A 19,469-nucleotide genomic window follows, 5' to 3' on the forward strand; every position below is an offset into this window, starting at 1 on the left:
TATCAAATCACATTAAAGTCTTGACTGAACTGATGTGTGTCTTTGACTGGATGATAGACTTTTTTGCTTTTCATCCATTTTAGTTCTGACTCTGTTTCACAATATTATGCTACTAATGGCAGCACATTTTCTTTAGGTGTTTCTTTCTCTTTGATTTGTGTATTTTATCTTTTGCTTCCCTAAAACCCAGCTATGGAGACATGCTCATAGTATAGGGCAGCCAACATCCAGCAACACTGTAGGGTTGATGTTCTTAGAATGATTTTGACTCTATATAAAGCAGTTACTGTAAAGTCTGAGAAGTTCAGTTTTGATCTCATGAGACCTTTAAATTCTCCCACAAGTTGTTAAATTGACCCTCTCCAATAAAGCCTGGGTTTATGAAACACTGGACGATTTGTCATGATATGCAGGGTTACTCCCATTACTACTGTTTTTGAGTTGCTTTTGGATGGCTTCCTGAGCTAGTCCTGTTCTTTCCAGGGACCTAGGTACACAGTTTTATATTGTGTTTTTTTTCTACATACAATTTAGTGCGTATTTTCTCTACTTTTTAATTTGTTATTTGATGATACACACTGTATAAGCAAGAGCCCATCTTTAGATTCTCAGGATTAATAAACTAATAGTAGTAAGTAAAGCTTTTAACTACTACTAGACATAAAAGCTGTGGTATTTTCTGCCTGCTTATATAAGAGATTTCCCTTCTTTCTAAGCCTTTTGTAATTTCATTTTCCTGTGAATATGTTACAGTGCTTTGAGTGCTATATAAAATAAACTGAATTGATTTAACTTGTTAATTCTGACTTTAATGGTTAGTATGGTTGACCATATTCTAAACTGTATTTGAATGCCTATAATAATAATAATCATAAAATTTTATTAATGTAACAGTATATATAACGATCCTCTGGGTGCTTAAAAATAAGATTGAATAAAAAAGGGTAAGGGTATGTTTTCATTCTCCATTTAAAAGTAGCCAGTGAGAGTGAGGCCCATACATACTGTGGCAGTTTGTTCCTTAAGTGGGGGCCAATGAAGCAAAAAGGTTGATCACCCATTATAGACAGATTTGTCCACAGGACAACCAGAGAGGATGCTGATTGGAGAGAGAAGGCAGAAATGGATGGGATGTGGATGAAGCAAGCAGGTGCCAAAAATATATGAATGCAGTGGTAGAAAGACAACTGAATATGAGAAGCAGAACCTTATATTTGATTTGCTGCTTAACAGGGAATCATTGTGCTTCGTTGTCATTCTAATCACATTTTTTGATAGAAGTTTTGCAGGAAATTGTGAAGCATCTTGTTGAAAAATGTGTCTAACCTAAACTAAGAGGAAAATCACAGACATAATTGAATACAAGTAGACTTCATTCTGCACAGCTGATACAACTGGTAGCAGCAGGTATATCACAGCAAAGAAGATAAATACTTATGGAATCATTCAAGTTGTATTCTTATTTACAATTAATTTAAAAAGGTTACTAGCATTTTGTAATCATTTTGATTTTGTATAAGTGTTTAGAACATAAGAAAAATTTAGAAGAGAATAGGCTATTCTGCCCAACAAAGGTCGCCAGTCTTATCCACCGAATTCTTCCAAAATAACATAAAATTGAGCTTTGAAAGCCTGTCTAATACTCTGCTTGGTAACTTATTTCATATGTCTAAGCACCATATAATATATAGACCAATAAGATACATAAACCTACTTTAGGTTCCACTATATAAACCTTAATCTTTTGTGAAAGAGAAACAGAAACACTTGTATAGTGAGAATAGTTCCTTTATTTTCTTTTGGAAAAAACTTCAATATGCCTCCAAACCCAGAGCAGCATCATTACATAAAGTTAAAAAATATCCCAAAACAACACAGTTATAATCCTGTTTTCCAATATATTTTGCATTAAACCATTAATGAAAGTGAATGTAAATAATATAAAAATCATGTTATTTGCTTTATAAAGGAAAATATCTGTACATGTATTCATAACATGATATCCTTCTCTATCAGCTCTGCATTGCTATATTTCAAAAATAATAAAAAATCACAAACACTGTTGCACAACTTATTTAATTAACATGATATTAAAGCAATCAGCTCACTTATATGAGTTGCACTCCATTGTCAGCTAGCCTTAGTCCAACAGTTTATGGACATATATTGTTGGGTTTCATTTATGTTAATCAGTTTGAATGCATTTCCTGTCAGTTTAAACAAATCTGTGTATTGTGTGTAAATAATTAGCATTTTGCACAGTTACCTGCTCTCAATGAAGAGTGCTATAGAAAAGTAAACTGAAACCTGCTGTATGTACTGAGGATGCTTGTGCGATACTTATAGTTGATAAAGTGGTAGAAGGCAGGATATGGAAGTTCATTTTGTGGTGAATTTGAGTCAACCACATGACGTGAATCTATAGATTCACTTTTTATATTTTTTCAGTGTACTCTTTGGTAACTGCACAAGAGCAACTGCTTTTTTAGGAGAAACATTAAATAACAAAGCATGCTCCAATTAATGCCTTACCGGAAAATATGAATTAATATTGCATATTGCATTCCTTGTCTTGGCCTCTGCAAAGTAAATTTCAAATTGCTGGAAAACTAAAAGAATCTGATGGCTCTAGAATAAATATGCATCAGATATCATTCAGCGTCTTTCATATACTTGTAAAATAGAAAGTTCATATAACTCTATCAGGCATTAATGCCTTGAATTTTATGTGCATATAAGCAGGAAAGCAAAAAATAATTATCTCCTCCTGCTTGGCCTTCTAGTAAAATATCTCAAACTGCATCCTACCTTGTGCCCATTATTGGCCTAATAAATTACAATCATAAATTTGCATAGTACATTAAAATGGCTCATTTTTACACGCATCTACACTCATGCAGGACCAAATTACTATAAGCAAGTCACCTAGCCTGAATGACTTTGGAAATGTGGTGAAAAACCCACAGGAAAAATGTGAAAGCTCCATACAGACAATAACCATACCTAGGATTCAAGCCTAAACTTCTGGATCCAAAAGGCAGCAGGCAGCACAAATCGCAGTACCTTTATGCCAGAGACACCAATACATTACATACACAAATACATATACTTTTATACATTCCATTTCATTCCAAGAAACAGTTGTTAAACTTTTGAAATTAACCAGATTTCTGCATTCATTTCTCATAAAAATGTGGTCTGATATTCAAGTAAATTACATTAATTGACACAATAATAATATTGAAATATTTAATTTTTACATATTACCTATACTGTATACTAGCATGTTCTTCCATGCCTATGTGCACTTTTGGTAGGGATGTAGAAGTTATGGTTGGATAGCAACAGGGATGTTTTTAGATAACTCTTTTATGAAACAATATTGCCCACAAACTATATTTTCAGCTGTTGTCTGTACAGTTTTTTCATACAGGGACAAAAACACTGAAAGCTTATCCTCCTTATATACCCACTCACAATCCTGTGGTCAATGTGCACAGCTGACTATACACTGGAGGTGGAGAGGCATTTAATCAAAACCAGAACACACTAAAGAAAAGAAACATACAAAAAAAAAATCCAGGAGAATCTGGTGAAAAAAATAAACCGGTTTTCATTTCTCACCCTAGATGCATAGTTGCATGTATTTCTGGAAATATGTGATATAAATTTCACAAAATATAAAACAAGCAAAAAATACTATGACTTAGATAGATCCACACACACCAGTCCTTGGAAGTTACAGTCCTAATTTCAAAACATACTACAAACCACTGGCATTAAACAGTGTGCCATCTCTCTCATTAGCGGATTTTTTTTTTTGTGCTTCTCTCTTCAAAATCTAGTCTGTAATATTCATCAAACTCACCATGTGTTTAATATGCTGTTCTTAAAATGATTGCTGGAAAAACATGAAAAATGCTCTCATATTTGGTGTCCTGCAGTGATAAATAATGTCTCTGAAACTTAAATTATTTTAAGTTATTTGTACTTGTTGCGCAAGATGATCTAAGATTAATTAGATGATACTGGCTTACTAATGACAAACGACAGGGTCAGACTTGAGCACCATAATTTATAATAGACCGCACTCTGGTATAGAACAGAAGGCCCATAAAGACAACCATCTGGACAGTTGACAAAGGACTACCAGAATTTTACCTTACACAATCACCTTGCAGCCCCAGAGCTGTATAGTCTATCTGGTATGACTGTCTTATACTGAAAATTGATTTTCTGTTCCTCTGTTGCATGGTGGCCTTACACAACCATCATTATTTAAGTATTTGGATGAGATTTTGGGACAGCTTAACTATTAGCTAAGCAAGCAAGCTTAATGGACTGAATGACATCTTCTCATTTGTCAGATTTTATTATGTTCTTATTAGAAACCTGCAAATAGATTGACGTTTCAACTTTAAATTTAATATATTTTATTGTAAATTAAGAAACATGCACAGTACATTAGTGCATGAATATATACATGTTTTTGTGAAGCACTGATTCTATCCACTGTGAAGAGTTCTTTATAACAATACATGGAAATTAAATGAACTGAAAATATCCTTACCTCATTTCCAATAAGAAATTCATCATCAATAGTATAAGTTGTTGGATCATCAGGACTAATCCACCAAAGTGGGCGAAAAATCGGCGTCCCCATTGAAGCCCACTCATCTGCATATTTAATTATGAGAGGAACCACAAACTCACGATGTTTGGTTATATAGGTCCTCGTAAGATTCAGCACCTGCAACAAATTGGGAATGGAACATATATTTTTTAAATACACTTGACAGAACATGTTTAACAACTTTGTATTTGAATTTACCATCACTTTTTTTATTTGTATTAATTTTCATTACAATCCATACAAAGCAATCAAGTTTTTACAAAAAGAAAAATTGAGTTAAGAACAGATCGATCCCCACCCCTGTGAGAGAGAGCCAAACGGCGTAAAATTAAAGGTTTGTAAACATACCTAAATTAATAAATTCTCTGTGCTTTATGAACTTATTTTAAAATATTACTGATTAGATCCTGCCATGTTTTGAAAAAAGTCTGTACGGATCCTCTAACTGAGTATTTGATTTTTTCCAATTTCAAATAATATAACACATCGGTTTCCCACTGACTTAAAAGAGGAGAGTTTGGGTTCTTCCAGTTTATCAGAATAAGTCTGCGTGCCAAGAGTGTAGTGAATGCAATCACAATTTGTTTGTCCTTCTCCACTTTAAGCCCCTCTGGAAGAACCCCAAACACAGCTGTTAGTGGGTTAGGAGGGATTGTGAGTCCAAGGCTGTCTGAAGGTAATTCAAAATTTTTGTCCAGAATAATGTTAATTTGGTGCAGGCCCAGAACATGTGACCCAGTGAGGCTGGGGCTTGGTTGCAACGTTCGCAGGTTGGATCATGCCCTGGAAACATTTTGGAGAGTTTTAGTCGAGACAGATGTGCTCGATATATAATTTTGAGTTGTATAATTGTATGCTTTGCGTATATGGAGCTCGAGTGAATTCTCTGCATTGCTACTTTCCACTCCTTTTCTGATATATTAATTGAGAGATCTTTTCCCAGTGTCCTCTTGGATCTTTGAAAGGAAGGGATTGTAAAATGATTTTATATATTGTAGAGATGGAGTCTAATTCCTTAAGATTGAGCAATATTTTTCCAGCATGGATGAGGGTGCAAGATGAGGAAAATCTGGAAGGTTCTGTTTAACAAAGTTCCTGATTTGAAGATAGTGAAAGAAATGTGTAGCTGGAATGTAATTGTTCATAGGATGCAAAGACGTTGTCTATATAAAGATCTCTAAGCAAGTTAATTCCAAATTTTTTCCAGATATTAAAAACTGCATATGTTTGTGAAGGTTGAAAGAGGTGGTTCTCTTGCAGGAGTGCCACAGATAGAAGCTTCTCCGTCTTAAAATACTTTCTACATTGGTTCCAGATTCTAAGTGAGTGGAGCACAATTGGGTTATTAGTGTATTGCGATACGTGTGTTTATTGGAGCGCAGAGCAGGAATACAAAGAAGTACTGCAGGATTTTACTTCTATTGCGGTCTTCTATTTGCCTGTGTATGTTCTTCTATTTGTGTCCAGGTTCTTATCGCCTGTATATTTGCTGCCCAGTAATAAAACTGGAAGTTAGGTAGAGCCATGCCGCCTTCTGCCTTTTGTCTTTGTAGGGTCGCTCTTTTGATGCGTGGATGTTTTGAATTGCAAATAAATGAGGTTATTGTTGAATCTAATTGCTTAAAGAATGATTTATTAATGTATATTGGGATGTTTTGAAATAAAAAAAGGAGCTTAGGAAGAATATTCATCTTAACAGTGTTAATTCTTCCAGCTAGTGTGAGATGAAGGGTTGACCATCTATGCAAGTCTTGTTTAATTTTTTCCATGCAGACGCGAAATTTTGTTGATATAGAGTTTATGTTTACTTGTGATGTTTACCCTAGGTATTTAAACTGTTCTGCAATGATAAAAGGTAGGGTATCTAATCTAATATTATATGCTTGAGAATTCACTGGAAAGAGTACACTTTTATTCAGATTAATTCTGAGACCAGAGATCTTTTGAAATTCTGTGAGTGCTGCTAAGACTGCAGGTACAGAATTTTCTGGGTCCTAAATATACAGTACCATATCATCTGCATATAATGAGATTTTCTGTTCCAGTCCTTCTCTGCTAATCCCCTTTATCTGATCAGTATTTCGACAATGTATTGCCAGTGGTTCAATGGCAATGCAAACAGCAGCGTGACAAGGGCATCCTTGTCTAGTGCCACGTTCTAGTTTAAAGTAGTCTGAGCAAATGTTATTGATGCAAACTGAAGCTTCTGGGTTAGTATACAGTAATTTAATCCATGCACAAATGTTCGGGCCAATCCCAAACTTCTCCAATGTAGTAAAAAGGTATTTCCATTCAATCCTGTCGAATGCTTTTTCTGCATCCAATGATTTAGTTGGTGAGTATATTACATTAAACAGGCGTCGAAGACTTGATGATAAGTGTCGGCCCCTAATAAATCCAGTTTGGTCTTGTGATATTACCGAGGGGAGCACTTTCTCCATCCTTCTGGCTATGATTTTAGAGAGTATTTTAACGTCGTTATTCAGAAGTGAAATTGGTCTGTATGATGCACATTGTAATAAGTCCGTATTTTGTTTAGGAAAGACAGTGATTAGTGCTTGGCGAAAGGTTTGTGGAAGAAATTGGTTATCTCTGGCTTCTGTAAATGTTGCTAATAGGAGGGGAGCTAGCTGAGTGGAGAATTTCTTGTAAAACTCTGCAGGGTAGCCATCAGGGCCTGCTGCTTTTCCACCTTGGAGTGACTTTATAGCATCTAGTAATTCTGATAATGCCAGAGGTTTATCAAGTTCCTCCACACTAAAAGCGTTATTTGTGGTATCTGTAATGTATCCAGAAATGCATTAGATTGTATATTGTCTTCTTTAAACTCAGTAGTATATAGGGATTTATAGTAGTCTCTGAAAGTGTGCATTATATTTTTGTGTTCGATGATTTTATTTACCATCACTGTTGGTGGTGTAGCTTAGTAGTTAAAAGAATCAACTGTAAAGTGCAAGTTTGTCTGCTTATGTCACCACAAATTACTCTTTCTTACAGTCTAACCATGCCAGTGCCTATGAACAACTGTGCAAAATGTCTGCACTTGCTAAATGTCTTGAGATGGTCAGTTTAGCTGCTATTTTACAAAGTTAGCTGCTTTAAAATGCTGGGGATTCATCTAAATATGTATGTTCTTATATTTATGTTCCATACATGTACAGTAGATACACAGAGCCATCAAAGGTATTCAGTCCCCAACCCTTTTTACACATATTTGAGGGTCAAAACCTGGTATTTGACCAATTTGACTAGGACTTTTTATTTGTAAACCAAATGCTATTATTCACAGTGCATTAAATAAATAAAATTTAAATCTGTTAAAAATTAAATTAAAAAACAAGTATCAATAATTTGTAAGAATTCACAACACTTTAGTACTTGGATGAACCAAATCTTGCAGTTATTACAGCAATGAGTCTTTTTGGATTAATCTATTAATTTTGAACAATGTGATGTTGCAAGGAGAACAGAAGTTTTTAGATCTTGCTGCAGATGATGATGGGACATATTAGCCAGAATATTCCAGACAGTCATAATTATCTCTAATTTGAATATTGTCACAGCCAGTCCACAGATGATTCCATATCACTTCATGAATATATATACTGCTAAAAAAAAATTAAACGAACACTCTTTAATCAGAGTATAGCATCAAGTCAATGAGACATCTGCGATATTTATCTGGTCAGTTAAGTAGCAGAGGGGGTTGTTAATCAGTTTCAGTGGCTTTGGTGTTAATGAAATTACCAACAGCTGCACTAGAGGGGCAACAATGAGACGACCCCAAAACAGGAATAGTTTACCAAGTGAAGGCCACTGACATTTTTCCACCTCATCTTTTCTCAGTTTTTTTTTTTTTTTAGTTTTGTATTTGGCTACGGTCAGTGTCACTACTGGTAGCATGAGGTGATACCTGGACCATACAGAGGTTGCATAGGTAGTCCAACTTCTTCAGGATGGCACATCAATACATGCCATTGCCAGAAGGTTTGCTGTGTCTCCCAGCACAGTCTCAAGGGCATGGAGGAGACTCCAGGAGACAGGCAGTTACTCTAGGAGAGCTGGACAGGGCTGCAGAAGGTCCTTAACCCATCAGCAGGACTGACCGGTATCTGTTCCTTTGGGCAAGGAGGAGCAGGATGAGCACTGCAAGAGCCTACAAAATGACCTGCAGCAGGCCACTGGTGTGAATGTCTCTGACCAAACAATCAGAAACAGACTTCTTGAGGGAGGCCTGAGGGCCCAACGTTCTCTAGTGGGCCTGTTCACACTGTGGAGTTCGATTGGCATTTGCCATAGAATCCCAGAATTACCAGGTCCACCACTGGTGCCCGGTGCTTTCCACAGATGAGAGAAGGTTCACCCTGATCACATGTGACAGACATGAAAGGGTCTGGAGAAGTTGTTGAGAATGTTATGCTGCCTGAAACATCGTTCAGCATGACTGGTTTGGTGGTGGGTCAATGATGGCTGGGGAGGCATATCCATGGAGGGACGCACAGACTTCTACAGGCTAGACAACAGCACCTTGACTGCCATTAGGTATCAGGATGAAATCCTTGGTCCCATTGTCAGACCCTATGCTGGTGCAGTGGGTCCTGGGTCCCTCCTGGTGCACAACAATGCCAGGCCTCAGGTGGCGACAGTATGCAGGCAGTTCCTGGAGGATGAAGGAATTGATACCATTGACTGACCTCCATGCTCGCCTGACCTATATCCAACAGAACACCTCTGGGACATTATGTTTTAGTCCATCCGACGCCGCCAGGGTGCATCTCAGACTGCCCAGGAGCTCAGTGATGCCCTGGTCCAGATCTGGGATGAGATCCCCCAGGACACCATCCGACGCCTCATTAGGACGTTGTCAGGTATGCATAGAAGCACGTGGAGGCCATACAAACTACTGAGTACGATTCTGAGCTGCTGCAATGAAATCTTGGCAAAATGGACTAGCCTGCCGCATCATTTTTTCACTTTGATTTTTGGGGTGTCTTTGAATTCAGCCCTCTGTAGGTTGATAATTTTCATTTCCATGAAACGATATAGAATCCTTTCATTCCTAACACATTACCCAGTCCATATCAGTAGTATAGATATCCAGCATGATTTTTTTCCCAATGAGTTCTGATTTGTTTTCAAAGTGTTTCTTTAATTTTTTTGAGCAGTTTATAGATATATATATATTATATATACATACACACACACATATATACATATACAGTATATATATATATATATATATTATATATATATACTGTATATATATACATACATACTTACATACACACACACGCACATATTGTAGTTACTGAACACCATTTTATTATGTAGCTGGCTTTACAAATTATATGCAAAAAACAATATTGGAAAGTAGTCACTATATTCACATGTTCCTCTGAAAATTAACTGATTTTTAAAATTATGACGGATGTCCCTGGTAATAATCGGCTCGATAGAGTACTAAAGATAGAGATGATGAGTTGGCTACCCAGTCAATTTGTACACCAGTTTTCTGTTAGTGCATTGCAGAGTGCCCGTTTTGTTACATTTTTTGGACTTTGGCATTAAACAGTCAGGCCCAATTGGTCCCCCAACTTCTTCTACAGACTCATTCACCTCTTGACTATATCCTCTTTAATAAAACCCCTGTGTGCATCCAGATGTCCGTGTGTGTGTCTTCTGGTGAAGTGTGCATGCGTGGGGCCACACGACACGTGTTCAGTCTCTTCCTGTGCATTCCCTGTGCAGAGAGAGAGAGACAGACACACACAGGCACGCGCGAGACAGACACACACACAAAGACAGACACACAGGCGCGCACGAGACAGACACACACACACCGAGGCACGCGCGAAACAGACACTCACACACACACACCAAGGCACGCACGAAACAGAGACACACACACACAGGCACACGAGAGACAGACAGACACAGACACAGGCGAGAGAGAGACACACACACACACACACACACATACACAGAGGTGCGCGCTTAAGAGTGACACACACACACACACACGTGAGAGACAGACACACACACACACATGCAGGCCCGCGAGAGACACGCAGGCCCGTGAGAGAGACACACACACAGGCGCGTGCATTGTTGCAATGTTACTTTTCTTGGTTGTTTATTAAATTACAAATTTTTCAAATGTTAATTTTTTTCCCTGTGCTTAAAACTCATTAAAAAAAAGTGTTTTTAGCGAGCGGGTCGTAAGGCTATAGAGCGAACTCTTGCAGTGTTAGTTTTCTCTGTTGTTCAAGGTTTTCTCAGTGTTATTAAATGTTTTTACATTTAGTTTACTATTACACTGTGCATTCAATGGTATAAGTAACTATATTTGTGCTTAAAAACTTAAAAAACTATATATTTACATACAGTTCATATGGTCTGGAACGGATTAATTGTATTTACATACAATCCTATGGGGGAAATTACTTCGGTTCATGACCAAATCGGGTTACATCGAGTTTTGGAGCGAATTATGGTCGTGAACCGAGGTTCCACTGTATTACTGTCAGACAAAATTACAGGCATTTTATGGAAATACAAACCAGTATTACTGAGAGAGAAAATTAAAGGCACACAATACAGTGATGCATATTACAGCCACATACAAGGTCCCTTGCCATTTAATATAGACTGTTCCTACTAATGTTTATGCACTACTGTTCTAGCGCCCATTATTGTAACGGGCTTAATGTCTAGTTATGTATATTATGTAAACACTGACCTCACTGTCATGAAACCAGTTTGAGATGACTTTTGCTTTGTTGTATTGTGCAATATCATCCTGTAAGTAATCATTAGAACATGAGTAAATTGCTGCCAATAAATGTTGCAGATGGTCAGCAACAAAACTGAAATAGTTTATGGCATTCAAATGATGATTAATTAGTATTTACTGGCGCAAAATGTGCCAAGAGAACATTCCCACACCATTATAGCATCATGCTGGGTTCATAGAGTCATACTGTTGGTGTCAAATTCTGACCCTACCACCTTAGCAGAAATTGAGATTCATCAGACCATGCTATATTTTTGTTTTCAACTGTGCAGTTTTGGTAAGCCTGTGCCTACTGCTTCCTCTGTTTTCTGTTCTTGGCTCACAGGAGTGAAACCCAATGTTGTAGTCCATCTGTTTCATGAATTGAATGTTATACATTTCTGAGATGCTTCTCTGCTCAGGACAGTTGTACAGAGTGGTTACCTAAGTTAATGTTGCTTTTCTTTTGGCTTGAACCAGTCTGGAAAATCTCCTCTGATCTATCTCATCAACAAGGCATGTCCCTTTGTAGAACTGTCACTCACTGGAGGTTTTTTGGTTTTTGCACCATTGTGAGTAAACTCTAGCTGTGTGTGAAAATCCAGGAGAACAGTGGGTACAGAAATACTCAAACCAGTCCTTCTGGTACCAACAAATCATGCCATGGTCAAAATCACTAAGATGAAGTGAACATTCAATGAAGCTTCTGAACTGTACCTACATGATTTTAAACTGCACTGTGATCGGCTGATTAGATAATTGCTTGGATAAGTAGGTATATAGGTATTTCTAAAAATTTGCTCCATGAATTTATACACACAATATTTATTAAATACTGGAAAATATTGTATTTTGTATGTGGGTCTTGGTTGGTATTGTATTATCATCACTGCTCTGAGGAGACATGCAAGCAAGAATTTCATTGTACTACAGCACTACACTATGTGCAATGTACACATGACAAAATTCTTCACAGTTTGCATAATACTCCCAATATTCAGGTCCTTTAACTCTCTTCCACATCCTAAAGCCATAAAAGTGATTCAATTATTGATTCTAAATTGGCTGATTTAGGGGATGACTAGAGTGCAAGCTAAATAGTCTTTAGGAGTTGGTTGATTTCTTGTATCTAGAAGTGTTGGAAGGTACATTCTGCTTCTCTGCAAACCTTTAGAGGAAAACAAAATGCTTACAAAATGTATAGCTGGACAGATTTAATGATATTGGTTTATAAATGTATTGTGCAACCCAACTTGGGTTACTTCCTCCCTTGTGCCCATTGGAAACAAATTCTGCTCTTGCTGAACTTGTAATGGAAAAAGTGGGCAAGAATACAAATAGATGGATAAACTTATTATGACATTTGGATAAGTGTTCCTTGTGATAGACTAATGCCCAGTTGGTCAAAGCCTTGTGCTCATAGGCTGATGGTAGAGGGTATGGCTGTGCAATAAATGAAACAAACAAACAAAAAAAAAAACTTCAGGACTGAAATTTTTGATTAAAAGTATGCTGCAGTTGAGCTTCTCTATTAGGAAGAGGACAGGGTGGCCAATGAGTCTGCTGTTTGAAAACCAACTCGTACTTTGTTTAAATGACTTGTTCCAGGTTACAAAACCAAGTCAACAGGGCAGCATATCTCTGTAATACGATCAGTGTAAAAAAAAGTGTGTGCCATTGGCATGTTAGGTCCAAGTTTAAAGCCTGGAAATAGCAACAGGAATGCAGAGGACAAGGGTAACCCCACTCATTAAAATGGAGCGCCTGCCAGAAGATAAGAATAGAAAACCTCAGTCAACATAGAAGTGCAATCTGGAATAACACTGGCAAAAATATAGCATGCTTAATTTTATTATATCTCATCCCTGCCCTCTATCCTCCAAATCATTTTATACTTTGCACACATTTCCACTGATATACTTTTAAATATACTTTTCCCTTGATGGGCCAGTCTGTTCAGCAATCTTTTCTAATTTTCCAGTTACAGTAGCATGGAATGAAGCAGCTCACAATTGACCTCCTTGGAATGTCAGCTGAGTTGTACAGTTAAGCGGAAAGCAGCTAGAATCCTGGCAATGTTGCTTGATTGTAAGAAAATAGCACCTTGACTTTTATAGTTAGTGAAAGTGCAATGGGCTATTATCACTAATTTTGCTTTGACCAGTGATATGGACTATGAGAAACCAAAATTTAAATAGAAGGTTTCCAAACAACTCTGAGTAACAGCACTGGGTGGGAAACAAAGAAAACAAACCAGAACAAAAATTGCTTATTCTGGTGTAACTTTTAAGTGAGCAATTGGACATAGACCTGGCAAAATATATTTATAAGTTAGACATTTATCTTGCATACTTTGGAAACAAACTAAACAAATATTTAATGTGCCCCCAAACTATTTGGTAAAAAAAAGTGTTAGTTGTTTGTAGGAAGAATGATGAGATTTAATGTGGTTAGTTAACTATTAATTTTGCCTTCAGCAGTGCCAGTAATTAATTAAAAAATCTGATAAGGTTTGTACTTTATTTACCTTACTTTTTTGTAGGAAGCAGTCTCTGGACATTATACTATAACTGAAGCATGCTTGTTTTAAGAAACATAATAATACAATTAACTAATAAACACAAAGATTTTAGAAATGATAGCTATATATATATATATATATATATATATATATATATATATATATATATATATATATATATATATATATATATATAGTCACACACATGCGCATGGGAGGCAGCTAAAGGGCTTGAGTGAAGGCAGTTCGGAGGAATGCTGGGATGTGGCAGAGTACACTGACTCTTTTTCTCTCTTGCCTGTAGACCATTCCCGGGGGATTCTACCTGGCTCTCTTCACATCACTTCCGGGACCGAGCCAATGGAAATCGACCTCACCAACTCTGGCCCCCATGATGTCACGTCCGGCTGTGATCCAATGATTGAAGACCACATGCTCGATTCTTATGACCTCACTTCCTGTCTCCCCCTTTAAAAGCCTGCCCCTTTTCCCTCAGTCTTGTTTTGGAATCCATTGTATGCACTTCAGTGCTGGTTATTTTGATAAAAATGACTTTAGCAGCCGGGATAAGAAAGGAAACTGATTAGTGAGTGAGCACTCGTGAAAGGCAAGGGGTGAGAAGAATGGCCAGAGCTCTACACAGATACCCGAGAGAGACAGACAATATGAGTGCCACTGTTGCCAAACCAATAGTTTCCTTGCCCACTTGGGCTATATTTGACTGTGGAAAAATGGGCGTTCCTGGTTTGCGGTTTATTGAGCTACAACACAGTATTTTGGGCTATTTTTCCAACCCTCTACTCTGCCTTATTAGGATTTTTTTCATCTTTCAGAAAACCCTCCATTTGATCTTTGGACCGGTATATGTACTTTACTCTTGTACAGTCTCTTAGGGGGACCTCCAGCCTCCGGCTGTTCGAATGTATATTCTGTAACAATTCCATCACTCTCAAATCTCAGAGGAGGACACAGACTTTGATGGTAAGTACCTAATCCACAAAATCGGGTATTAGACTAGTTTTTTGTGCCACTATGCAATTTTAGACGTGTCTTTGGGCTTTACATTTTTTTAAGGGTGTGGCAACCCACAAAACACTTTATAATTGTGATCTCAACCCATTGTAACAATCTCACCAATATGTTGAAATGAAAAACCCAACAGGCATCAAAACTGACTGCACACAAAAACCCATACTCAGTGTCAGAAAGTTGAATGGAAACATATATTACAGGTGTAATGTGTTACCTATAAATATCATAAAGACATGTCTGCTCACATGTCAAAATGACAAGGGAAGAAACTTGATTTGAGATGCATTGTACCTGCTCTTGGCCCCTAACACTGCCTGAATTCTGCCTCTGGCCCCTCCAGTTAGTGCGTCCCGCTAACAATTCTTTAGTTACTGTATGTGATGTAGCAATGAAAATAAAAGGAGTCTAAAACTATTCTAGTAGGGTTCATCCAGCCCTTGCAAATGCCTCTGTTTAAATGCTCCAGAGTTTATTCAAGGTAACCTACAGAATCAAGATGTGTTACAAATGTTAGTATTTATTTTTTAATGGTTGGCACAGCAGGGTTAAATGACTTGCCAGAGTTGTGTGCAGTTAGTCACTGACAGGAACTGCTCTGGCAACCTATGTGATATAAAGTTCAATGCCTTGGCCACAATACCCCACTGCCTTTTATGATCATTTGCTTGTTTCTGTATTATGCTTTTGATTGAGGTTTTTATTTTTTTTAACTACATTCCTGTGCTTTTATATTTGTTTGTTGTGGAAGTTAATAAAACACTGTATCTGTTCCTCAACCCACTTGCCATAGTTTTTATCCTGCCTGTTCATCCAACTCTGCAACTTAAGATTGCTTTGCTCTGAAGAGTCGCATATTACATGGCGGCATATTGTACTAAAGTAGTATGGCAAGCCTTTTTTATAGGAAACATCAGTTCCAAGGGACTCTACTGTGTGAGAGGCTGCCTCGCTAAGCACAGAAGACCAGCACACACAACATACAGTACAGGCCAAAAGTTTGGACACACCTCCTCATTCAATGTGTTTTCTTTATTTTCATGACCATTTACAGCACTCCATCACTCTTCTTCTTGGCCAACTAGCCCTTACACAGCCTGGAGGTGTGTTTGGGGTCATTGTCCTGTTGAAAAATAAATGATCGTCCAACTAACCTGACTTCTGCACAACACAACTGCTGGTCCCAACCCCATTGATAAAGCAAGAAATTCCACTAAATAACCCTGATAAGGCACACTTGTGAAGTGAAAACCATTTCAGGTACCTGTTGAAGCTCCTCGAGAGAATGCCAAGAGTGTGCAAAGCAGTAATCAAAGCAAAGGGTGGCTATTTCGAAGAAACTAGAATATAAAACATGTTTTCAGTTATTTCACCTTTTTTTGTTAAATACATAACTCCACATGTGTTCATTCATAGTTTTGATGCCTTCAGTGAGAATCTACCAATGTAAATGGTCATGAAAATAAAGAAAACACATTGAATGAGGAGGTGTGTCCAAACTTTTGGCCTGTACTGTATACAAACCTCACATTAATCAAGGACCTTCAAAAATCCAGGATCATATTCTTATAGAAGTGTTCAAAAGTGAAACAACTGAGTCCACAATAGGACACACAAAAATTAAACACACACCCATACAGAATGCCTACTTTCTTTCAAAAAGGTTTAATGGCTTAAGTTTAATTTATGCTTAACATGTTGTGATGGCCGAAGAACAAAAATGACATCAAATATGGAGGCACTCCCTCCTCCATGCAGCGAAGGAGTGCTGGGTCTTTGCCATGTGCTGTGCACAGAATTTTTGATGCTAAATACGATGCAACTGGTACTCAAAGCACAAGGAAGACATGAAACTATTTGAAGTGCATTTTTTCATCACGTAGGCCACACATCTGCTTAACAAGAATAAAACACCTAATCTGAATTATAATCTGTCTCAGAAAAGTAAGAGAAACAATTTAAACAAATTCCTCTAAATAATCCATATTCATTTTCTGTCAAAATAATGAGCAAGAAAGCACATATGATATGGATGTAATTGATTCCATACAAAATACACATTGTAATATTTTAAAATTTCAGAATTATTATTTAATGATAAATCATTATTTTTGACATTAATTCAAACAAGGGTTGAAGAGAAAGTATTGAGATTTTTTCAATCCTGAATTTTATTCACAGATCTCCACTCATCCAACATGATCCTCTTTGAAAAATCTATGCCGGCTATACAAATATTGATTTTGTCAATCACTCTGTTGAAAAATTCATAACATCAGTTCTTTTCTACCTAGATTCAAAAAGTATCAAATTGTGATCATAAGATATTTCTTGACATTTTTTGCGAAAAAAGCATTTATTTACTACTAGAAAAACATATTTAAGCTTTGGCAGCCAGCTAAATCAAATATAGATACTGTATAATGTACTATATTATGACAGTGGAGAAAGAACTGGTTCTTCTGTTTTAAATTGAGAAGGATGTGAATACTCAAAGTCACCTTTTATTTTTTGCAATGACTGCATACTGTATATATGACTTACAAAAATAACGATAGCTTTAGGAAAGGTATTATATAAAAAGGATTTGATATAGCTGCTCCAAAAATACAAATTCATCTTAAGATGATTTAAGATACCTGTTTTTACAAATTTGATATGGAAAATAAATACAAAATATATGAAACGAGTTATGTGACACTGTCATGTGGAAAATGAAAGCTGTTGATATACGGTATCTGTATCTATTTAGATTGATATACAGTAATTTAGTGTAAAACATAAAAAAATAATTCAAATTTCAATTATTTCCCATTTTAAGTTGACTGAATCTAAACTGAAATCATCATTGTATGTATAAAATCCAACGTCTATCTGTCTGTCTGCTTTTCACAAAAGACCTACTTAACGGATTTAGAATAATTTGCTTGAACATTCCGACTTCTCTCATCGCGCTAAGTGTCATAGTTCGCTTACGGTAATGATTTATTTGTGCAAATCCGAGACAGACGCAGCGGGCTGAGGGGAGGAAGCGGGGGCTTCTATAATTTGCTTGAACATTCCGGTTGATTTTGCAACTTCTCTCATTGCGCTAAGAATCATAGTTCGCTTGCAGGGGAAATATATTTATGCTAATCCGAGACAGTGGCTGCGGGTCGAGGGGAGGGGGAAGTGTGATGTCAGGAGTGAGGAGCCGGACAGGGCCCTCCTCACAGTCCTGTCTCACTACTACGCCTATGCGGGCGGAGCCGCGGGAGTCGGCTTGTATTTCTATAAATTGAGAAAGTCAATCTGTTACAACTAAACAGATAAAACCATGATTCCATTTTTTAATTGTAGAATTGGGTTTTATTTTTTATATATGTTAAATTCTCCACAGTAAGATTTGGAATGCTCACTTACATAACAGAATCACATTATACAAACTGTAATCTGACATTTTCTCTGGATGGGTCCTTGTGAGCTCTTATATTAATAATTGGGCTGTCAACAAATAAAGGACTTTAAAATATTTCATAGATTTCTGAGGAATGCATATATGCAGGCCTTCATGAAGTACATATCCATCATTAAGTTGCAATTTATTCAATTATTACATTTTTTAACCCAGCTACAGGGGATGCACAAACCAGTGCTTGGTCTGGAAACTGGCAGAAACTCTGATAGGAAGAGATCTGGCAGAACCAAAGTCACAACCCAATCAGAAGACAAGTTTCTGAGGGTCACCAGCTTGCGTGATCGGCACTTCTCAGCAGAAAAGCTTCAAGCACAACTTAACAATGGTAGACAAAAACAAGTCTCCGTTTCTACTGAGAAAAAATAGATTTTATGCTGCTGGTTTGACAGGACAAGTGGCAGTTAGAAAGCCATTTCTTAAAAGACAAAATAGGGACTTGAAATACCGGCTGTGGACTACTGCAGACTAAACAAAGTCTCCTCTTCACAGTAGAAGTTGAGACTTGCTTTTTTCGACCACTGTTAAAGCTGTTCTTTTAGTTGTTGTGCAGTGAGGCACCTATCATGAGCCTCTCTAGGAACTAAGAACTTGTTTCTGTTGAAGACTCTAATTCAAAGATGTGTTTTGAGTCACACTTTGGTATTTCTAACTCTGGTTAAGGACCTTTGCTAGTCTTCTCTAAAGAATGTCCCTGCAAACCTGTTGACATGTTTGTTGCTCTCGGGAAAAAAAAGAAAATACTTGCAAAATTTAAATGAAACGAATCCCAGTGTAAAAACACTGTAGTAGTGCTAAAGGTACATCATTTATTGGAATAAAAAAGGCAATGCGCTTGCTAATGTTTGAGGTACGTATGTACTAGTAAAATGGATTTCTTTTTTTATTCAAACATGTTAGCAATTCTGCACAGATTCCCTCAATTGTGGCAAGAATGAAGAAACATTAAAATCCTGATGCTTGTCCTCAGTACATCGATGGTATATTTTGACTGCAATACTCAACTGTATGAATTTTTCCACCACAATTCTAACAGATAGGTAAAAAAGCCCCTGTAACA

The 19,469-nt window shown here is 37.0% G+C and overlaps 1 protein-coding gene across 3 annotated transcripts in view; it reads right to left on the reverse strand.

Annotated features, from left to right (window-relative positions):
- Positions 1-19,469, reverse strand: part of si:ch211-236l14.4 (SITS-binding protein) — a 180,909-nt gene that overhangs the window by 7,596 nt on the left and 153,844 nt on the right. For 2 of the 3 annotated variants that reach the window (XM_039737066.1, XM_039737059.1), the window contains one exon: positions 4,571-4,750. In XM_039737066.1, the coding sequence (XP_039593000.1) occupies positions 4,571-4,750 (180 nt within the window). Of the gene's footprint in view, positions 1-4,570; positions 4,751-19,469 lie in introns of those variants that run through there. The other variant, XR_005630704.1, reaches the window with a different exon arrangement.

Source organism: Polypterus senegalus, chromosome 1 (genome assembly GCF_016835505.1).
Source record: "Polypterus senegalus isolate Bchr_013 chromosome 1, ASM1683550v1, whole genome shotgun sequence".
In the NCBI taxonomy this organism is placed as follows: domain Eukaryota; kingdom Metazoa; phylum Chordata; class Cladistia; order Polypteriformes; family Polypteridae; genus Polypterus; species Polypterus senegalus.